This window comes from Siphateles boraxobius, unplaced genomic scaffold (genome assembly GCF_051911475.1).
Source record: "Siphateles boraxobius isolate OS27281-9 unplaced genomic scaffold, OSU_SipBor_1 22, whole genome shotgun sequence".
NCBI classification, from domain to species: Eukaryota; Metazoa; Chordata; class Actinopteri; order Cypriniformes; family Leuciscidae; genus Siphateles; species Siphateles boraxobius.
This window is the reverse complement of record NW_027508833.1, coordinates 39,858,065-39,882,038: the sequence shown is the minus strand read 5'-3', so window position 1 is coordinate 39,882,038 and position 23,974 is coordinate 39,858,065. Positions and strand designations below refer to the sequence as shown.

Sequence of the window (23,974 nt, the reverse complement as noted above, 5' to 3'; positions counted from 1 at the left end):
GGCTTCTTAAAACTGACTAAATATTTAAAAAGAGCCAAAAGAGCCGTTTTTTTTTTAATCAAAATGTTCTTGTGTGATAACAATGTTCTTGTGTGGAAGTGTTACTGTTTGTAGTAAAAGCTGATTTGCACAGAAATTCATTGCAGCCGGCTTTGTTTTTTATGTTTATTTGTGAGTAGGTATTGTATGAATAACATAAGTCAACATAGCTTTACACATACACACACTTTGTACTAAAGGTGAATCCAAAATAGTGATGTCACTTTCTAAACAGAGGGATGTTGTGCAACCCTATGGTATATAGTCCACACATGACAAATGAGGTAATAATCTATATTTCAGAAAAATTCAAACTCAGATATTGGTGTGTGATATCTGAGTTTAAATTATTTGACTACAAATCTCACCTCATCATTCCTCCCAGTGATTATTTCCAGGATAAACTGAGATGCCCTCAAGCTGGCTTCTTAAAACTGATTAAATATTTAAAAAGAGCCAAAAGAGCCGTTCTTTTGAACGGCTCTTTGTAAGGAACGGATCGCCAAGATCCGGATCCCCTCAAAGAGCCATAAATCCCATCACTATTGAATATCATTGGCAGAATCGTAGAAATGCAGGATTAAGATCGCATGGGGGGTTGAATCGAGATTGCGATCTTTTAACGATTAATCGTGCAGCCCTATTTCTGAGGTATCAAAATATATATCAAGAATTGCGAAATTTCACTGTTATCCAAAATTTTGATATAGCAACCTTATTTCCAGCAAATGATATTTGATATATATCTCAAACAAAACAAAAAACTAAGTTTATATAAGATTTTGGTCCTATCAGCCACTCCTAATCGTGTTAATCATGATTACAATACTGACCAAAATAATCGTGCTAATGATTTTTGCCATAATCAAGCAACCCTAATTGACCGTTCGCAAAGACCCGCCCCCTTTAGTTACTGTTGTTATGTCCGACAAGCCACGCCTCTCTCACGACACACACCATGTTCTCACACAGTGAAAAACACAACGCGTAGAAGAGGACACTGACAGACACGACAGACCAGGTTACTTTTGATATGAAACAAAGTATCAACTTTGGTCATTTTTCAAAGAAATTTAAACAATAAATACCGTTTTGTGGCTCTTTAATGTGTCTGACGGATCGCTGAGAGCCTCAGTTAAAGCTGCTCGTGAACTGATCATCTCTTCCTTATAGTTAATTTACAGCATCAAATAAACCTGGATGTTATTTTAACCGCGGAAAGACGTCAGTACACTTAGTTTTTCAAGTTAAAATCCTCCAACGTTAATCTACTAACTCCTGACTTCTTTGTCGGAGAAAAATGGCAGATTCGGCGGATGGCGTATTATGATTGGTCAGATCGCCTGTCAATCAAACTCCTTGCGAAGGGTCAATTGATGTGATTGTGCTGAGATGAAGAACTACATACCTTCAGCTCCCAGTGATTGAACTTCCAGCCAGGCGAGTAATTATCCCGCAGGTCGGCCTTGACTCTGATATTGGCCTCCTGGAGTCTGGAAAGATACTTGGAGCACTGGGCCAACAGAAGGTCTTTCTCTGCTTCTGGCAGAGTGGCTGTGATGCCACAAGGAATGATGACGACCTGCAAATCAGAGTGTAAGTCTGCATACAATGCTATGATCCATTATGAAGAGGGGTGTAACGAACCGAACAAAAAACCGCGATGCAGAACCCACGATACGTATCGCGATTCTCTCATGGCGTCCCGAACAGGCCCCGCCCACTGATGCCCCGCCCACTGATGCCCCGCCCAGCCCTGGGTCATCGGACCTCATGTCTTGTGTACACAACAAACTCAGTTTTGTAGTCTAACCATCATTAACACCATATAATAGCAAGCTCCGTGTTTTGTTACTTTCGATAATAAGCAAGGTGTAATCTTTCAAATTCTGTCTATTTGATCACGAAATTCAAACATTAAATGCCGTTTTGGCGCTCTTTGCTGTGGCGTGACAGATCGCTGTACTAGCTCCTCATTTCAAGCGCGAGTAAACGCGATCATCTCTTCCTCAGTTACAGAATAAACATGAATGGACACCTGAAGGTATGCTGAAAGATACAGTATACTTACTGAAAGGCATCATAACTCGTGTAATCGCTCAATCAGTGTTTCAGCAGCGGAAAGACGTCAATAAAACACATAGCATTATATTTACCTCAGCAGAAGTCATCCAAATGAATAAATAAATGCACTATATTAGCCTATATATTATATTTTACTTAACCTGTTAATGATATCTTGATTATTTAATGTATGTTTAAAATATCTTTCATGAAAATGACAGCAACTGTGTAAATTATTATGATTCAATAACGAAGTAGAGTAAAAACACAAGTTAATGCAAAAACTGCCTTATGTTCAGTTTACATGTTTTCATACAATGTGTTGGATGTTGATTATTATATCTAAAAAATAAACAGCACCTGATTTTAGGCTAAAAGTCTAGGCTCTGTTGTTAACCTTTAATCTTATAGTGATGTGCGGCTCCTTATATAGTTTACAGCATTAGCAGATCTTTTTTTTCTTAATCCTTGCGAAACGTTTAATTGTCATTGAATTAATTTAAAGACAAAGACACAATTTCTTCATTAATCCACTGTTTAAAAAAACAAAAACAAAGCAATTTTAGCTTTCGAAACCCCACCGAACCGAACCGAGACGTCAAAACCGTGGGAAGAACCGAACCGTCAGTTTTGTGTATCGTTACACCCCTAATTATGAACAGGAAATGATGGATCTCCAGCACACCTGTAGACATGCTACTCTGGGGGGCAGAACCAGGCCCATGTTGTCTCCGTGAACCATCGTCAGGACTCCGATGGTCCGAGTGGTGATTCCCCATGAGTTCTGGTAGGCCAGCTGCTTCTCGCCTGGTCTCTTAGGGTCCTCAAAAACAATCTCAAACATCCTGGAGAAGTTCTGGCCCAGGTGATGGGATGTGGCACCCTGAGAGAGCAGTAAGGAGTTTTAGATCTCACTGCAGTACATCGATACGGCTACAATACTTCTTTTACACACCCTGCAGGAACATTTTTCTGAATGTTAGGGTTTCCTCCAGGGCATTGTTAAGGTGTTCCGAGTGCTTTTGAAAGGTTTCACATCCCTAACCCAAAATATAACCAATCGTAATAGTGATTCTTGTCTTAGCAAGCACTACTGCTAAACAATAGAGTTGGGAGGAAAAAAGCCACAATGAAAAATCTATTTTGAAATGCTATGAGATGATGATATAATGGCTGATACAATAAGAAAAAAGTGACTTTCCACTGTTCCACTGGGCTTTTCCATTGTTTTTGTTTTACATAAACATGCACTAGTTGTCTTTGAATGTTGCGTTTGTGTCTTGTGTGGTTTGCAGCGTCTCACGTGTGTTTTTAAGATGTCATGCTAAATAAGTTTGAATTAAAAATTACAAGTCTCAGACACATGCTCTGTATGTATTGACCTTTTGCACATTATACAAGCATTTTGAAAATGTATGTTTATATGTAAACAGTCCATTCTGTCTTAAGGGATTGTAGACAGAGGGGAATGTGTCTTTGTTATTTACTCCGTGTATTTTTCTTTTATATTTGGAAAAAATACTTTATCATGCACAAATGTATCATCAATTTTATTTTTTTTAAACAGTACTTTTATCATTAAATTTTGTTTATAATTAAACACTTAAAGTAATTAAACAGAATTAAACATTCTGGACATCAAGAGCCAAAATGCACAAAATGGTAAATGCATAAAAAAATTAAAACGAATGTATTGCAGTACATTTTGTAATGGCAGCTAAATATAGTTATAATACTGAATCAGAAGGTCTATGGCAATTCTCAGCCCTACTAAACAATGACTGTAAAATAAAGGCCCTGATATGCTCACGGCAAAGTTCTTTTTAGTTCTTCACTTAGTAGTAAAATCATTTTGATATACGCTTACCTGAATTGCTCTGCCACTTGCTGAGATGTAAACCTCCACAGTGGTGGTGTAATCTCCTCCTGCAAACTTCTCCTTCTCTGTCTTCCTGCCCTTGACCACAGGGATGGCCATCAGTTCCTCGTACACACGAGTATACAGGTCCAAAATCTGCAACACCTGCACACACGATGTTAAAAGAGTGGGAGGGTCAGAAACATGCTACAATTATTTCAGGATCAGGGGCCGGTTTCACAAAGATAGACTTTGACTATGGCTTAGATATAGTAGATAGTCAGACTTCAGATCGACATCTAAATCAGACCGTAGGCCTGTCGCGATAATCAATAAATCAATTAAATCGCACGATAAAAAAAATGAGCGCGATAATTTTTCCGGCCGCGATAATTTCCATTTTCTCTCTCTCTCTACCAAAGAGACTGGATGACAACTCTCTGCCACACGTTGATTTTCGAATGTTTTTTTTTTTTTTTACTGAGCCTATTTAAAATCATATTTGATTGCAGAGCGCCGTAGCGCATTCGCGCAGCACTACCTCTCGCTCGTCTCTCTCTCACGCGCGCGCTCTCTCTCTCCCTCATATGAGGCGCCGTCTAGGGCTTAAATCAAACTTCATTCACACACACACACAGACACACACACACACACACACACATATATGAAACACTTGCATACACATATACTAAGTAGTCAAACATACATGTATACTGCTGAATGCTCAAACAAATACATATGAAATGCACGATGACACACCTAAAGTCGCTCACGCACATACACGCAAACTCTACACACACGAGATGTGCACACACACAAACTCGCACACATACTTGAGACGCGCGCGCACACACAAACTCTCCACGCACATACTCATATGAGACGCGAGCGCACACACACACAAACTAGCTCACATACTCATATGAGACGCATGCTCACACACTACATGATGCATATTCTCAGTGTGAACGGAAGTCACACATTGGTAAGTGCATTTTTTGTTAACAGAGACTGAGAGTCCATTGCTTTTAATGTTTTTGGTTGTTTTGTTCATTTAAATAGTCTTTAGAAATAAAAGTTTATTGAGCTATGAAAAAGTGTACCTGCATTACTATGCCATTATCATTATTTTAGACGAAAATGGTCTCAGAACTACAATATTATCGTTTATTATCAATATTATCGTTTATCGCAATAATTTCTTGGACAATTTATCGTCCAGCAAAATTTGTTATCGTGACAGGCCTATCAGACCATTGCACAAAGCACTTAAGACTCTGGCTATCTTAAGTAGGACTACACTGCAATGCATTCTGGGTAAAATAAGACACTTTTCAAAACAAAAAACATGGCGATCGAGTAAGCGCATTCAACCGCTCAGCGCAGTTTACCCCAGCGGAAAACACGTGTTTGTTGGAGGAGTATAACAGTTACAAGCACATTTTACTTGGGAAATTTAGCGGAGAATATAGTAACAAGAAGAAATGTTTAATTTGCTAAAAGATACGACAGTTAACAGTGTTAATCCGACCGTTGAGCGGAGCGTTAAAGACGTACAGAAAAGATACAAAAACATGGTACAAGATGCCAAAAAATAAATATTTAAGAGGAAATATCCAAAAACCCTTTCCCTTCTCATAGCTCTCTCCATTACGCCGTTAGCAAACCACAAATTATGAGCCATTTTCCCTTTTCTTTTGGCTGTTTGTACTGTAACTGATTGTTACTGCTGGTTGCCAAGGTAACAGAGTCTTAGACCTGGGTTAGCCTGGGTTAAGGCATCAAATTTTTTTGGTATAAATTAAGTCAGTCTTTTTTTAACTTGCATTAGACTAATCTATGAGCAAATTTCAGACTTGTCTAACACTATAGACCAGCCCCAGCATGTAAATATTAAATTGTGAGTGAGGTGTGATCACATTTTACCAACCTCCTCTTCAGCTTCCTCTTTGGTGGCAAACGCTGTGTGTCCCTCCTGCCATAGAAACTCTCTGGTCCTCAGGAAGGGCTGGGGGTGTTTAAACTCCCAACGCTGAGAACAGCAAGAAACTGAATAAATACACAGGCCTTTAATTGAGACGTGTTTGTAAAAGTGTATGACTGAGGCAGAAACTGACCACAACATTGCACCACTGGTTGAGTTTGATTGGCAGATCTCTGTGTGACTGGACCCACTTGGCGTAGGCAGGATACATCACTGCATCAATGTAAGAAGAATGCAAATGTATTAAAAAGATAATACAAAGGTGAGAATCAAGTGCATTTCAGACACAGCTGCTCACCTGTCTCACTAGTGGGACGTACAGCGATGGGCTCCGCCAGCTCCGTCTTTCCTGATCTTGTCACCCAAGCGACCTAAAGACATTTGCAGAAAAAAAGCACAAATCTTTGAGTGCAACAACATTAGGAAACTTTAAAATAGCATAATAGGGGCCCTTTAAAATGTATTTTTTTTCTGTAATGGCAAAGCTAAATTTCAAGCAGCCATTACTCAAGTCTTCAGTGTCATATAATCCCTCAGAAATCATTCTAATATGCTGACTTAATTCTCAAGTAAAAGTTTGAATTATTTTAATTTTTAGGGGGTAGTCGTGGCCTAATGTTTAGAGAGTCAGACTAACTCAAAGGTTGTGTATTAAATTCTCAATACCGGCAGGAAATGAGCAAGGCACCTTACCCCCAATCGCTCCCCGTGCGCCACAGCAAAAATGGCTGCTCATTGCTGTGTGTGTGTGTGTGTGTGTGTTCACTACTCTTAATGTGTGTGCACTAACTTGGATGGGTTAAATGCAGAGGACAAATTCCGAGTATGGGTTACCATAGTTGGCCTTCACATGTCACTTGAACGTTGAAAACAGTTGTGGTTCTTAATATTTTCTTGATAGATTATCATTATAAATGTCTTTACTGTGATTCAAACTATTTAATGCATCCTTGCTGAGAAATAGTATTAACTGACCCTAAACTTCTAATCTTACATCAGTGTTTCCCCTAGAAATTTTTCCAGCAGCGGTGCTGTTATGTGCCCGAGGTTGTTACCAAGTCGCGCCTGGAAGATTTTTTTTTAAAATAACCCCTTAAACCATGACTTCTGGCAAGTTTTGTGGATAGAAATGGACATTTTGAGAAAAACAAATATGACATACCATCCACTGATTGAAGGCATGATTATTGCAGCACGTACCTTGAACTGCAGTCACAAACAGAAACCTTCATTTTATAATTTTAGACAGGATTATTCATGTTTTCTTTTGTGTTCATTTTCAGCTTGGTAGAAATTGTTTAGGGGAAAAATGAAACGGCACAACCCAGAAAAAGATTATTTACAATTTATTGAAAATTTTATCTTAATGGGAAAGGCCACACCCAATCTGTGAGCACTTAATTTTTCTGGGCTTTTTATAGAAGATCTCTAAGGCTCTTTGGTAATTGAATGATATTGTGGGGGTATTTTTTGTAGTCTTATGCTCATCTAGCCTGCATTTATTTAATCAAAAATACAGAAAAAACAGTAGCCTAATATAGTGAAATATTATTACATGATGTTCTTTTTAACTTTTTATTAATCAAAGAATCTTAAAAAAAAAAAAAAAAAAAAAAAAAAGAGCATCACGTATCATCATATTAGAATGATTTCTGAAGGACACCAACAAGTTTAGTAGACTCATCTGAAAAATTAAATATGATTTAACGTTAACTATCAGGACTATGAGCAGTAGATGATACTTCCTCGTCTTCATGGAGAGCGCAGTTCGCACCGCTTTCTCCTTTCCACAAGCGCTTGCTCTCCCGTGGCGTCTGTCGTTGCTATGCAACAATGAACTGAGGCGCGCTTGAAAACAAGAGCGCGCCGGCCGCATTTGAAATAATGAATTTGCACGCGCAAAAAACATGCTATGTGAACGGCCCCTTATGGCAACGTGACATTAGTCTAATCGAAAATATTTCCATATGTGGCTCTTTCCTCCTTGTTAACAAGGGGATTCAGAGCCACCGCATGCAGCGCCGCCGGTCGCCATGACAGTGTTTTTAGGTATGTAAGTGAATGAAGTGAATTTCGTGATATTGCTGATCATGGAAAGATTTTGCAGCGGCGCTGAATACAATGAATAGATTGTAGGGGAAACACTGTACATTGTTTCCAGCTTCTCACCTCTGGAGCGAAATCTGCAATGTGGGTTTTCTCTTTCTCAAGGGCAGCTTGAGAGACAAACATGGGGAAGTAGCAGTTCTCCACACCCAGCTTCTTGATCTCCCGGTCAAAGAAATCTTTAATGGCATCCCAGATAGCGTAAGACCAGGGCCTCAACACGTAACAACCGCTGACATCGTAGTACTCGATCATCTCTGCCTTAGTGATCACCTGAAAACAGCAAATACAAATACGCTGAATAAAAAGAACTTTGTAAAGATGGTTCTTCTACGGTTTAAAAAATCATGAGCACGGTGTACCTGCGAGTACCAATCAGACAAGTTTTCCTCTTTCTTTGCCTCCAGTCCCAGCCTACATTTAAGAAACACAAAACAAGTGTGTGAATCTATAGATCCTGCTGGCAAAATGGAAAATTTCCTTAATACATAACTGAATAGCCTTTAGTGCAGTGTCCATGAACACAGCTTGTAGTCTGAAAAAGTAATTCAGACAAAAGAGACTGTATTCTGGGTTTAGTCTTGGAGGACAAAACCAGTTGTGGCAGTACTAAAACAACTGCAGAACTTTCTCAAGCCTCCATTTAAGTATTTATCCATGTCTCAAGGAAACAAATGGAAAGATGGAAAATGTTGGAGTTAGGGATGTCAATTTTCACAAATTCCCATTATTGACCGTCGTTTAAATTAACGATCAATTAATCCATTAATCATTAGCCTTAATACTGCAGTGGCATATGGCCAACAGCATGACAGGGTCTGCAAATGCTGCTCAAAACTACATGTTCCTCACCAAATGAATGAGAATGGTTTTTAATCTAAATAAAGGGCTAGTAGGATTGTAAAATGTTTCGATGTGATTGATCATTTAATTAAATCAATTATTGAATTATCAAATAACGACTAATACAATGCGTCACCTACGGCGTCTCAGATGCGTGCTTGTCAGAATGTGTGACTGTCGTGGACGCGCTCTTCCTGGATCAACGCGCTGAAAACAGCAACTAAACCCACTGAATTCACAACGATTTAATAAAATGGTGTTCTCATGTTTTGTAATATGACAGTCCCAATCATCGTTATTATTAGCCGTGCATTTCTGTTTGAGCTGCATGCGCTGAATGAACACCGGTAAACTGGAGCACTTTGCTAGCGCGTTATTTAACTCAAAGAAACACATCCTATGTGAGATCAAAATAAACATAATATTACAAATTATGTCTGCACAAAATTACGAGAATGCATAAGTGAATATAAACTAAGTTACGTGCCATTCAGAAAGACTCATGTTGTGGACGCGCTCTTCCTGGAGCAACGCGACAGCAAATAAACCAAAATAATTCAGTGTTTTATTACAATATTGTTCGCTTTATAATGTTATGTAATATGACAGTCCCAATAGTCATTATTAGTCATGCATTGCAGTTTGAGATGCACGCGCTGAAGAGGATCACCGTTAGGGCTGCACGATGTATCGTTTCAGCATCGATATCGCGATGTGCGCTTCCACGATAGTCACATCGCAGGACGCGCGATGTAAGTAGCCTATAGGGATCGTAGTTGATCCGTGATTCATGATCAGTACGGGCCAGCAGCTCCACGGCCCGTAACGCTTGCGATTCGCGGATTAATTGCAAAGTTTAACCATCATATAGTGGAAGTTTATCATTTGCATGTGTTTTTAAGTCCTGTCAGTTCAAACATCAAGAAGTAAGAAGACTGGAACGTGCGCGTTGTTTTCTGTGAGCCGGGCAGACACAAAGATCAGCGGTTTTTCTCTTATTTCTGAGCTTGAACGAACACGAATAAAGTCTGAATGCCCTTCCTGCCTTCAACTGCTGCGCTGAGAGAACGAGCAGAGAGAGAGCCACACTTTCAATAAACAACAAAAATCTATCCAGTGATGAAATGTTTTCTGTGTTGAGACACATATTGTGCGATGTCCTAACTGCCGGGATAATCACACAACGTGTGCCGTGGTCCATTAATGACACCTCAGGGTATATACAGGAATCATGGAATTAAATTTAATACCTTTTAAGACCTTTCTCAAGACCCCTTCCATACATTAAGACCTCATCGCCACTTCAAGTTTTAACCGTTACATCAGCGACACCTTACATTTATATACTGATTGTAAGATAGCACAACTAAACAGTCTTAGTTTGTGATAACTTCTTATCAGTACAAAATAATTCAGAAGGGTGGGAATGAAGCACAAGATAATTCATTGAATGACTGACCCAATGCAAGGTTTATTAGAAAGAGAAACCAGAATTACACCAATAAACAAAACAATTGACAAAACTTATTGAAGAGGGAAAATAAACCTCTCTGAGCTAAAGGGACAATGAGTTCACAAAGTATATTCAAAAGAAGTATTTGTAACAACAACTCTTATACCTGTCTGCAAACCATAGCTCTTTTGTGGTACACTTCTCATGACAAACACCTGATGGTCAGACAGTTTACCTGTGATTACCACTGAGTTCTGGATTTGATGCACCAGAGCAGAGTGTCAGTAAAATAATATTCGATCTTTAATTATTATTCGAAAAAATAAAATACTATTCGAATTTTACTACGTTGCTTTGCTGGCAGTAAATGCTTTGAATCCATGATAAATCCCAATCACTTACTTGCAGTTATAATTAAATACACTGTTTGGCGCTGTGGAGCGTGTTGATTGTATTTGACCACATGTCGTCGTCAGCCTCGTGAAGTTTGGAATTACTTGGATGAAAATGATCGGTAACACTTTACAATACGGGTGCACTAATATGCATTAATTCATGTTTAACTAATTCACAGATAATCATGAGTTAATGTATGACTCATGAAGAACTAAACCATTAATTAATTATTACTGCATCAGCAACTAATAAAGAGTATATATGATTAATAGATTAAGTAATACATGAATTGCTATTAAATCAATGTGTCAATGTGTATTAATTCCTTAATAACATATTTTATTAACTAATAGTGTAAATTAATGTGTTAATTACCACAATTAGTCAAAGCTATGCACTTCAACTTCCAGTTGTCTGCTTTAATTAATCATTAGCTAATGATTTGCAAAGGTATCATTATGTTATGACTTTACTAGTTGAGGCACATGACTATTAACTAATTGTTAAGTAATATGTAATTATGGTTATTTGTTACCGTAATATTTTATGGAAATGTGTTTTTGGAAAGTGTTTAATAAACTGCTTTTATAAACTCTAGTGATGGGCATTAATGATAAATTAATCATTAGCTAATGGTTTGCAAATATATAATTATGTTGTGACTTTACTTGTTGAGGCACATCATTATTAACTAGTCATTTAGTAATTGTAGTAATTTACACATGAATTTGCACTAACAATGAAGTAATTAATCATGTATGAATGCATATTAGTGTACCTGTATTATCTGGAAGTTGAAATACAAGGCTTTGGCTCTTTCTGGTAATTAACATATTAATTAACACTATTATTTAAAAAATTAGTTATTAGGGAATTAATCCACAATTACATATTTAATTAATAATTCATGTATAAACTAATACATTAACCATACAGACTCTTCATTAGTTCCTAATCTGGTAATCTTTAATGAATAGCTTAGATAATCATTAGTTACACATTAATTCAGTATTGTCTGTGCATTAGTTAAGCATGAATTAATGCTTATTAGCGCACCCGTATTGTAAAGTGTTACCAAATGATCTTACTAAATGATATTACAAAACGGAATTACTTTTAATCAAATTAATTAATGATACGGAGTTATAATATCACCACCACAATGAGAAATCACATGAAATCCAAACAGCAGTCGAATGAGGAAAGACAGCTGTCCATCACTGCATTGACGACTGCAGTAGCGCAGCTGAATCAGAGTAAGCGAGATGACTACTTAACTGATAGCAAAATGATTTTGACACATATACTTCCTTTAAGTATCGTTAAAGAAGCAGTCCTTAACAGAAAACGTGAAGTGCTGTTAGAAACTTTGTTATCTGTCACTGTGTCCCTGCAACGTCTGTCAGCGGCAGCGCGTTTTCTACTCGAGCATGTGAATATTATTGTTTTTCTCAACATGAAGGTGAAACAATATAAACAAGATAAATATTACGTTGATTCGAGTGTATACCTTCGTCCTGTACGATAAGTGGAACGGTCTGTTTTATTAGCGTTTTTCCCCTTTTGTACTGATTGATCTTAAATGCTTCTTTACATTTTTTGTTTACACATATTGTTTAATGTTTTCAACTGAAAGAAAACCTTAAGATGCAACTTTAGCTTGTTGCGTATATTTAATTTCCCTACTAGTCAACGATGTTCTTTAACAACTGTGCGTACAGGACATATGCGCTATCACGCAGCAAGTCATGACTCATGAAGCGCGGTAACAGATGACGTCATATCTAGCAGGATTCCATAAACTACACAGAACCCCACTATTCGCTGACGCAATGTTTAAATTCAGGCAAACTTTATGGACAAATATACATAACGAAAAGATGATACAAAATGTAATACCTTGGAAAATGGCATTTAAGACTTTAATACTTTTTAAGGGTCTTAATTTTCTCTAAATTGATTTACCAACTTTTAATACTTTTTAAGACCCCGCGGACACCCTGCACCTCCAATTCGCAAACTAATGACTCATTTGAACCGATTCACTTTAATGAATGGTTAAAACAACTGATCTGTCCAACACCGAACTCACGAGACATAACAAATCGGAAACACTTTACAATAAGGTTCCATTTATTAAACTCTTGTTAACTACATTAGTTAACTATAATAGTTTCTATGCAGATTTACTCCATTACAAAATAACCCCAGTCATTCAGATGATTCATTCTTTCCAAAGTCATCTGGTGAAATTGTTTTCATATCGCGATATATATATCGCAGAAAAATAATATAATCGCAATGTAATTTTTTCCCAATATCGTGCAGCCCTAATCACAGTACACTTTACAACATACATTTTTAACCAAATGCATCCTATATGAGATTAATCAGATATAGATAGGCCTACACAAAATAAACACAATATTACAACTTACATTTGCACAAAACAAAAGGCTGCGAATGCACACGCAAACTAGTAGTCACTATGGTGTAAAATGGTCCCAAACATAACTCCGGCACGCTCGCTTTACATGTTTCGCAGTTGAGCAGCGCACGTCCATGAACCTGTTTAACCGATGATCAATACATTTTATCGATGAAATGTATTATCGACAATTAATCGATCGTCAATTAATCGTTAACATCCCTGGTTGGAGTACATCAGGGTATGGTCAATTGGATAACTGATTATCTCTCTAATAGACCTCAGTATGTGAGAATGCAGGACTGTGTGTCTCAAATAGTGAAGTGGAGCACTGGAGTCCCTCAAGGAACGGTTTTAACACCATTTTTGTTCACTTTTTACATCAGATTTTCAGTATAATTCTAAATCTTGTCATCTCCAGAAATTCTCAGATGATTGTGTAATAGTTGGCTGTACAAAGCACCACGATGAGAGTGAATATAGGGAGCTAATAAAGAGTTTTGTGGACTGGTGTGATAAATATAGTCTCAGGCTAAATGCTAGTAAGAAAAAGGAAATAGTGGTTGATTTTGACTTCCTCAGAAAGCGGAACCAGTAAATTTAAGAGTCAGAAGTTGAGATTGTAACAACTTACAAGTATTTGGGTGTATATCTGAACAACAAGCTCAACTGGTCTGATAATACGATGCATGTCTATAAGAAGGGTCAGAGTCGTATCCATTTGTTAAGACGACTGAGATCCTTTGGGGTACGTCAGGTACTACTGGTTTTGTACTCTATCACATGTTGGGGAGGGGGACTGTCGGAAAAGGAAAGGATAAGTTAAATAAACTCATAAAGAAGGCAGGCTCTGTCGTGGGGAGTGTGTTACCCACTTTAGAGGAGATGATTGGGAAACTTTCTCTTATGATTAATCATGACTGTCATCCTCTTAATGAAATATCTCGAGCTTCTGTGAATACCTACAGCTCAAGATTAATTCATCCACGCTGCTACAAAGAGCGTTTTAGAAAAGTCTTTTTTCCCAACCGCAATTAGATTTTATAATCAGTGTTACAGACCTGCCAACCTTTTAATTTTTTTTTGAGAGGCATCAGCTTGGGGGGGGTTGGGGGGGTAAAAAAGTTTTAAAATTTAGCTAGCAATTTAGCCATTGCAGTGAAAGTCCAAAAATTAAATACTGCTCAAAACCATTTTTTATTCATCATTAATATTGCATTGCATATAATGTGTGCTGGTCAACTAGTCTAAAATAAATAAAAAACCTAGAAAACAGTAAAAAAAAAAAAAAAAAAAATAGATGTGTACATTTAAGATAGGCTACTTAATTTATTACTCCAATATCCAAATATGATACTGAATCACACAGAAAAAATGACTTTTATTTGTGACGTGCCGTCTTTGCATTTGAACATTGCACATTTTAAACAGGACACGCTTTAGCTGAATAAATATTAGCCAATACAATACAACATATTTATAGAAAATAGTCGACAATGAATAGACAGGAGTCCTGTCACATGACTAATAATAGCAAAACGAATCACTTCTAAAAAGAATATCAAGTATAAGTTTAGATGAATCCGAAATATGGGGCTGTGTTAACAGTAAAACGTCTGTCTTTCAACGAATTTTAAAAACACGGATGGATAATACAAAATGCTTTCTGACATTTTGACACAAAAAAACAAACCCAAAACAAAATTTAAACTTAGCCCGTCAATTTACATTTATCTTCTCTCTCTTTGTGCGCGCGGTCTGTGTTTGTGAGAGAGCTCGCGCAGCACTGATACAACGGTACTTTTAAATCCATAAGTAACTAATGCGCTAGTTTTCATACAAAATAATTATGTAACATAATTAGGTACTTTAGTTATTATTAACTCAATAACGTAACACATGCAGACTACGTTTCTCAACACTGAGAATGAATAAATAAACGCCTGTTTCTCCAGACTCGCACTTATCAGTAATCCACAAATCACTGAACTTTCATAATCACTAATCCATAGCGATTTTAGTTTTATTTAGATTTATTGTTCATCAATACTTAAGCATTTTATAATTTGCATGGCTGAATATATTTCAACTTTCCACATCCACCCTAGTTTACCTTCAGGAGTCAAAAGTACCGTGACTACTGTACTGTCCTCGCTTATGAACTCAGTCAGACGGCGGATCGGGGATCGAGCGGGATTCTTTATTGCTGCCGATTTTTAGTCTCTTTTTAGTGATAGGCCTCATCTGTCAATCATCCTCGCTTGATATTTGGGGAATGAACCCAGCGCTATGATTGGTCGAACTCCGCTTCTTTTGCTGTTGCTTGATTAGAGGACTGCGTGTGCACAGAAGCATCACCAGGTGTTTGCGTAGTTTAGAGTGACAAATCGTACCACCGTACTTTGAGGTCAAAATGCGTATCCTCTACACAAAATGCGTACAGGTTGGCAGGTCTGGTGTTATATAAGATGATGGTCGTATATAATCATAATGCTTTGAATATTTGATATTTGAGAACAAGACTTGTTTTTGTTGTGTATGTTAGTTTATTAAAATTTTTTTTTTTTGCTGTTGTGACATAAATTTCCCCTTGGGGATAAATAAAGTACATCAAAATAAAATCAAATAAAGGACATTTGGCACTGTACGGATTATCTCTCTCACCGTGTCTGTTTCTTTGGCCCTTGGCCTTCTCCTGCTCCGCCCGCTCCAGAGTCTGGACCCGGTTGAGGTTTCTCTCCTCCCTTCTGCTGCTTACGTCCTCCTCCTCCTCCCTGCTTCTCAGATTTGTTCTCCCGCTCTTTACGGTTCTTGTCTTCCCCCCGTGTGTTCCCTGAGCCTCCTGGAGTAGTCACAGGCTTGTACTCCTCTCCAGTGAGGGCTTTGTACTGACCCTTCAGCTCAAGCAGAGTTTTCACTGCTTTATCAACTTGTTCCTAAAAAATCAATTAGAACATCAGGAGAGCTAAAATAAAAGGTCCCACTTTATATTAAGTGGCTTTAAGTACCATGTACTTACATCGAAAAATAAGTACAATGTACTTATTGTGTTCGGGGGCCGGTTTCACAAAGCTCTTTTAGACCGGACTATAGTGTACAATTTGCTCATAGACTAGTCTAAACCAAGTTAGACTGTTTCACAAAAATAAAGACTGACTTAATTTAAACCAAACAAATTAGACATCTTAACCCAGGCTAACTCAGGTCTAAGACTGTTACCTTGGCAACCAGCAGTAACCATCATTTAGATTACAAACAGCCAAAAGAAAAGGGAAAATGGCTCATAATTTGTGGTTTGCTAACGGCGTAATGGAGAGAGCTATGAGAAGGGAAAGGGTTTTTGGATATTTCCTCTTAAATATTTATTTTTTGCCATCTTGTACCATGTTTTTGTATTTTTTCTGTACGTCTTTAACGCTCCGCTCAACGGTCGGATTAACGTTGTTAACTCCCGTATCTTTTTGCAAATTAAACATTTCTTCTTGTTACTATATTCTCAGCTAAATTTCCCAAGTAAAATGTGCTTGTAACTGTTATACTCCTCCAACAAACACGTTTTCCGCTGGGGTAAACTGCGCTGAGCGGTTTAATGCGCTTACTCGATCGCCATGTTTTTTATTTTGAAAAGTGTCTTATTTTCCCAGTGCCTTATTTGCCCAGAATGCATTACAGTGTAGTCCTACTTAAGATAGTCAGAGTCTTAAGTGCTTTGTGCAACAGTATGATTTAGATGTCGATCTGAAGTCTGACTATCTACTATATCTAAGCCATAGACAAAGTCTATCTTTGTGAAACCGGCCCCTGATCCTGAAATAATTGTAGCATGTTTCTGACCCTCCCACTCTTTGTGAAACCGGGCCCAGGTTGTATTGTAAAACACTTTTGCTGCTGTTGAGGTGTGAAACGGGTGAGGTTAGGGTCAGGTGTGAGTGATACGGGTAAGGTTAGGGTCAGGTGTGTGTGATACGGGTAAGGTTAGGGTCAGGTGTGTGTGATACAGGTAAGGTTAGGGTCAGGTGTGTGATACGGGTAAGGTTAGGGTCAGGTGTGTGTGATACGGGTAAGGTTAGGGTCAGGTGTGTGTGATACAGGTAAGGTTAGGGTCAGGTGTGTGTGATACGGGTAAGGTCAGGGTCAGGTGTGTGTGATACGGGTACGGGTAAGGTTAGGGTCAGGTGTGTGTGATACGGGTAAGGTTAGGGTCAGGTGTGTGTGATACTGGTAAGGTTAGAGTCAGGTGTGTGTGATATGGGTAAGGTTAGGGTCAGGTGTGTGATATGGCTGAGGTTAGGGTCAGGTGTGTGTGATACGGGTAAGGTTAGGGTCTGGTGTGTGATACGGGTAAGGTTGGGGTCTGGTGTGTGATACGGGTAAGGTTAGGGTCAGGTGTGTGTGATACGGGTAAGGTTAGGGTCAGGTGTGTGTGATACGGGTAAGGTTAGGGTCAGGTGTGTGTGATACTGGTAAGGTTAGAGTCAGGTGTGTGTGATACTGGTAAGGTTAGGGTCAGGTGTGTGTGATACAGGTAAGGTTAGGGTCAGGTGTGTGTGATACGGGTAAGGTTAGGGTCAGGTGTGTGTGATACGGGTACAGGTAAGGTTAGGGTCAGGTGTGTGTGATACGGGTACGGTTAGGGTCAGGTGTGTGATACGGGTAAGGTTGGGGTCTGGTGTGTGATACGGGTAAGGTTAGGGTCAGGTGTGTGTGATACGGGTAAGGTTAGGGTCAGGTGTGTGTGATACGGGTAAGGTTAGGGTCAGGTGTGTGTGATACTGGTAAGGTTAGGGTCAGGTGTGTGTGATACTGGTAAGGTTAGGGTCAGGTGTGTGTGATACAGGTAAGGTTAGGGTCAGGTGTGTGTGATACGGGTAAGGTTAGGGTCAGGTGTGTGTGATACGGGTACAGGTAAGGTTAGGGTCAGGTGTGTGTGATATGGGAAAGGTTAGAGTCAGGTGTGTGTGATACTGGTAAGGTTAGGGTCAGGTGTGTGTGATACGGGTAAGGTTAGGGTCAGGTGTGTGTGATACAGGTAAGGTTAGAGTCAGGTGTGTGATACGGGTAAGGTTAGGGTCAGGGGTGTGTGATACGGGTAAGGTTAGGGTCAGGTGTGTGTGATACGGGTAAGGTTAGGGTCAGGTCTGTGTGATACGGGTAAGGTTAGGGTCAGGTGTGTGTGATACAGGTAAGGTTAGAGTCAGTTGTGTGATACAGGTAAGGTTAGGGTCAGGTGTGTGTGATACGGGTAAGGTTAGGGTCAGGTGTGTGTGATACGGGTAAGTTTGGGGTCAGGTGTGTGTGATACGGGTAAGGTTGGGGTCTGGTGTGTGTGATACAGGTAAGGTTAGGGTCTGGTGTGTGTTATACGGGTAAGGTTGGGGTCTGGTGTGTGTGATACGGGTAAGGTTAGGGTCAGGTGTGTGTGATACTGGTAAGGTTAGGGTCAGGTGTGTGTGATACGGGTAAGGTTAGGGTCAGGTGTGTGTGATACGGGTAAGGTTAGGGTCAGGTGTGTGTGATACTGGTAAAGTTAGGGTCTGGTGTGTGTTATACGGGTAAGGTTGGGGTCTGGTGTGTGTGATACGGGTAAGGTTAGGGTCTGGTGTGTGATACGGGTAAGGTTAGGGTCAGGTGTGTGTGATACGGGTAAGGTTAGGGTCTGGTGTGTGTTATACGGGTAAGGTTAGGGTCTGGTGTGTGATACGGGTAAGGTTAGGGTCAGGTGTGTGTGATACGGGTAAGGTTAGGGTCAGGTGTGTGTGATACGGGTACGGGTAAGGTTAGGGTCAGGTGTGTGTGATACGGGTAAGGTTAGGGTCAGGTGTGTGTGATACGGGTAAGGTTAGGGTCTGGTGTGTGATACGGGTAAGGTTAGGGTCAGGTGTGTGTGATACGGGTAAGGTTAGGGTCAGGTGTGTGTTATACGGGTAAGGTTAGGGTCTGGTGTGTGATACGGGTAAGGTTAGGGTCAGGTGTGTGTGATACGGGTAAGGTTAGGGTCAGGTGTGTGTGATACGGGTAAGGTTAGGGTCTGGTGTGTGATACGGGTAAGGTTAGGGTCAGGTGTGTGTGATACGGGTAAGGTTAGGGTCTGGTGTGTGTTATACGGGTAAGGTTGGGGTCTGGTGTGTGTGATACGGGTAAGGTTAGGGTCAGGTGTGTGTGATACTGGTAAGGTTAGGGTCAGGTGTGTGTGATACGGGTAAGGTTAGGGTCAGGTGTGTGATACGGGTAAGGTTAGGGTCAGGTGTGTGTGATACGGGTAAGGTTAGGGTCAGGTGTGTGTGATACTGGTAAGGTTAGGGTCTGGTGTGTGTTATACGGGTAAGGTTGGGGTCTGGTGTGTGTGATACGGGTAAGGTTAGGGTCAGGTGTGTGTGATACTGGTAAGGTTAGGGTCTGGTGTGTGTTATACGGGTAAGGTTGGGGTCTGGTGTGTGTGATACGGGTAAGGTTAGGGTCAGGTGTGTGTGATACGGGTAAGGTTAGGGTCAGGTGTGTGTGATACGGGTAAGGTTAGGGTCAGGTGTGTGTGATACTGGTAAGGTTAGAGTCAGGTGTGTGTGATATGGGAAAGGTTGGGGTCAGGTGTGTGATATGGGTAAGGTTAGGGTCAGGTGTGTGTGATACGGGTAAGGTTAGGGTCAGGTGTGTGTGATACGGGTAAGGCTAGGGTCAGTTGTGTGTGATACGGGTAAGGTTAGGGTCAGGTGTGTGTGATACGGGTAAGGTTAGGGTCAGTTGTGTGTGATACTGGTAAGGTTAGGGTCAGGTGTGTGTGATACGGGTATGGTTAGGGTCAGGTGTGTGTGATACGGGTAAGGTTAGGGTCAGGTGTGTGATACGGGTAAGGTTAGGGTCAGGTGGGTGATACGGGTAAGGTTAGGGTCAGGTGTGTGATACGGGTAAGGTTAGGGTCAGGCGTGTGTGATACGGGTAAGGTTAGGGTCAGGCGTGTGTGTGATACGGGTAAGGTTAGGGTCAGGTGTGGCGGTATGGGTCGGTTTAAGGGTAGGTTAAGGGAAGGGTCAACTGTGTAATTACATAAATTAATTACAGCTGTAATTATCAGCAGGTATTTTCAAAATATAAGTACAATGTGAAAACATGTACACAATAAGTCCATTGAATCAAATTATTAATTTCAATGTAAGTACATAGTACTTAAAGCCACTTAATATAAAGTGGGACCAAATAAAATCACTTCAAAAATGTAATATTTATTAGACTTGTTAGCAAACAAATTCAAACAAACCTTAAGAGCTTTCTCTACTTTAAGCCGTCTCACTTGCTCACCCTGCTGGGCTATGTCTGCAAACAGTGCTTGAGCCTGAGGGGAGGAGCTGGACTGAGGTGGGGCGGAGCTAGACTGTGCAGGGGCGGGGCCAGAGGAAGGAGGCACACCTGGTTTGTATTCCTGTCCAGTTTGCTGCTTGTACTCGGCTTTAAGACTCAGCAAATGCTTCACAGCCACATCTACCTGATCCTGTAAAAATATGAACAATTGTTGAATACTACTTAGACCCCATCCACACTACTACGTTTAGAAACGGAGACGTTTTGCTATGTTTGCACCTCCTGTCCAGACAAAAGGTCAGTCAACAGTCAAAACACAGGACTTCAGAAACGATGACGCAGAGGCTTACGCTCGCCTCTCTGATTGGCTGTCATACAACGGAAGAAAACATACAACAACAGCCTGGACTACCAGTTACGTTAGTGCAAGTAAATTCTGCATTTTACAATGCTATAAATGTACACGCGCCGGAGGCAAGCTATTATTCGAGCGATCTGAGACAGTTCCCGTGTGCAGCGGCGGTATCGACCGTACATGGAGCGCCGGTTTTGGGTTAAGCCGGGAAGAACCAGCGCATGGTGGGATAATTTTATCAATGAAGTTGTGGTTCCTGAGGAACGGTGCGAAAACATTCGAATGTCCAGATCGGCACTTATCAACCTCAACGAAATCTGAGGAATAGTCAATCTGATTCCTGTTTACACCGGCACGCACACGCCCAGTGTAGGAGAATGATCACATGATCCGCGTTTTCAGTCGTTATAATGTGGACGGAGATCAATTCTAATACGCAGTTAAAACGCTGGTGTGGACGGAGATCGTATTCGTTTTAATTCTCCGTTTCTAAACTAAAACGCAGTAGTGTGGATGGGGCCTTAGAATCATTTAAAAATTAGATATTTTAAAAACTGTGACCAAAGCTGAGATAAGTCAAAAACCTTGGGTGCCTTGTCGGTTTTCAGTTTCCTCACAAGTTCTCCTTGTTGAGTGACTCGATCATGAATGGACTTATGCGAGCTGTCAGAGGAGCCGGACGGCGCGAGGGTGGTGGCGGCAGAATGAGCTGGAGTTGATGGAGAAGAACCAGCGGGGGGGACTCCAGGTTTGTAGTCCTGCCCCGTCACCTGCTTATATTCTGCCTTCAGAGCCAAAAGCTGCTTCACTGCTGCATCAACCTGTTCCTGAGGAGGGGACACAATCACGGTGCTTTACCAACAAGTAAATCACAAATTAAACGCAATGCTTCCTGAAATCGCCATAGTAAAAATAAAAAATAAAAAAAAAGATACATATTTACACCATCTTCACAAAAGTGAGTACATCCCTCACATTTCAGTATATCTTCTCAAGGGACAATACTATAGAAATATAACTTGGATATATTTTAGAGTAGTCAATGTGCTGCTTGTTTAGCAGTATATGAAGAGTTTGGTTCCAAAACGCAATAAATCCATTTGGATTAATTTGAGTAAAAATGTGTTTTCTTTAACAAGAAAGTGGAAAGATGAAAACCACTATTTTCTGTTTCAAACTTTCACATAGCATTTGTAGGGTATAATAACAACAACAAAAAAATATCCAGGTTTTGATTTTCAAAGATTTATTATAAAAACTTATTTACAAAATGCAATTAAACCATTGACAAAATATAAAAGTTATTTTTCATAGTGAAACTGTTGAAAATACACAACAAAGTAAGTTTATTAGTATAATAATATTAGTATAATATTTTTAGAAAGTTTTCACAGACAAAAACACGTACTTTCACAAAGATTCACATATTATAGTATCAATTTATCACTTTTTCCTGCTCTGTTTCTATTGACTTAGAATAAAACAATGAAAGTTTTTCAAAAGATCCCCTGGGGTCAATGTGTCAGCGTGACAGAAGTTTGATACTGTCCTCCTGTGAGAATAAGCAACAGCCGGCGTTTTTCCTCCTCCCGAGTGCGTCATCTTCTTAATCTCCTCACGTAAATGATTCGATTTCGATGCCTTACGTTACTTACCCACCGCAGAAACAACCACAGCTTCATCAATGCCGTGAAAATTATTCATTTTTTTTGTTTGTTTGTTGATCAAAAAGTAGGTACAAAATAAATAAGAAAAACTAGGAAGCCAGTTGTATTTAAAGCGCTGCCGTTACTGTTTACATAGCGTGCGTTGTGATTGGTTGAGCGGATGTATCGCATACTGCAGACAAGGGACACTGGCGTTTGTTGCGGTTTGGAAAGAAAGGGAGAAAACATGACAGAATAACACGGCGGATATCGCATTTTACTTAAAATTAAACATTGACTTTTCAATACCGACCAGATACAATACTGATTTTTGCAGTAACTCAATTTTTTTAAAAAAATGGCGTTTATCCCGTTTTGGAACCAAACTCTTCATATATTTACTGTCTGAAAATAACTCAACATACAGCCATTATTGTCAAAATACCTGGCAACAAAAGTGAGTACACCGTAAGTGTAATTTGTCTGTTTGACAGGACCATACAAATGTGTGTATCTTGTTGTTACGGACTCGTACATAGTTAAGTGTTGCAATATGGACATGTGGGTGTGTTGTTGTGGTGTGTGTTTCAGGTGTCCGTTGGATCAATCTACTGCCAATCTTCATGAAGGACGATGACGTTCCGGTTCACCTCCACCAATCACATCCAACTACTGCAGTTAAATGCCGTGATCACTTCAATGTCGGACAGCTGTTTGCTCACACTTGTCTGTTGCGCTTGTTTGACTTGTTGTCAATGATTTTCTGTGTGTCTAACATTCGAGTTCTGTTTATTATTGCATAGTGTTTTGAGATACTGTTCAGCCTGATCAGTTTACACGGAGAGTGTAAAGCTAGGAAGAGAGCAGGTTAGTAGGTCGCGCGACATACACTTTGCACTTAGGATGTTTTGGATTATGTTAGACACACTAGTTTAGGAGAGTGCCCACTTTGTAAGTTTTGTTATTTAGTTAGTGTAGTTTAGCCCCTTAGCTGTCATCCCCCTTTTGATAATTGACATTAAAATGCAGTATACAAACCTAAATGGTTGTAATTCAAGAATGCTTTGGAATATAGACCTAAGTTTGGTCTTGTTTTAAAGAAAACAATCGGCAGATTATTACTGAAGTGAAAGCACTTCAAAAAATTAAAGTATGAAAAAGTTATGGAAGTTAAAATTTACAGTAAATCAAATATACTTTATTAATATATTTTTTTAATATAAAATAAATATTTTACAAAATATTTTTTACTATAAAATTACTATAAAATGAAAGCTATATATCTAACCAAGTTGTGTTCCAAATTTAAAGTTGATATCACAAAAATTTAAGTTCCCATGAGATTTTGTTTAGGCGTTATACCAAAAATAGCCACCGGGTGCCATTGCATTCCATTGAATTTAATTGTATGCATTCTGCCATAACAAATTAATACATTTCTATCCAAATATCACTTCTGTCACTAAATATGGAACCTTGAGACTCAGACCTTTCTGACAATATGTGTTT

At 39.5% G+C, this 23,974-nt stretch overlaps 1 protein-coding gene and 1 non-coding gene across 2 annotated transcripts in view; both read right to left on the bottom strand.

The window, feature by feature from the left end:
- Positions 1–23,974, bottom strand: part of eprs1 (glutamyl-prolyl-tRNA synthetase 1) — a 69,118-nt gene that overhangs the window by 4,567 nt on the left and 40,577 nt on the right. Inside the window, exons 20-30 of the mRNA XM_077240128.1 lie at positions 21,404–21,646; positions 20,424–20,654; positions 15,836–16,107; positions 8,414–8,465; positions 8,115–8,324; positions 6,244–6,316; positions 6,079–6,158; positions 5,892–5,993; positions 3,971–4,126; positions 2,789–2,986; positions 1,448–1,621 (exon numbers count right to left, since the gene is read on the bottom strand). Coding sequence (XP_077096243.1) covers positions 1,448–1,621; positions 2,789–2,986; positions 3,971–4,126; positions 5,892–5,993; positions 6,079–6,158; positions 6,244–6,316; positions 8,115–8,324; positions 8,414–8,465; positions 15,836–16,107; positions 20,424–20,654; positions 21,404–21,646 — 1,791 coding nt within the window. The remainder of the gene's footprint in view (positions 1–1,447; positions 1,622–2,788; positions 2,987–3,970; positions 4,127–5,891; positions 5,994–6,078; positions 6,159–6,243; positions 6,317–8,114; positions 8,325–8,413; positions 8,466–15,835; positions 16,108–20,423; positions 20,655–21,403; positions 21,647–23,974) is intronic.
- Positions 8,566–8,693, bottom strand: LOC143747426 (small nucleolar RNA SNORA47). Its single transcript, XR_013206746.1, has one exon. It is a non-coding gene; the product is annotated as a small nucleolar RNA SNORA47 (small nucleolar RNA).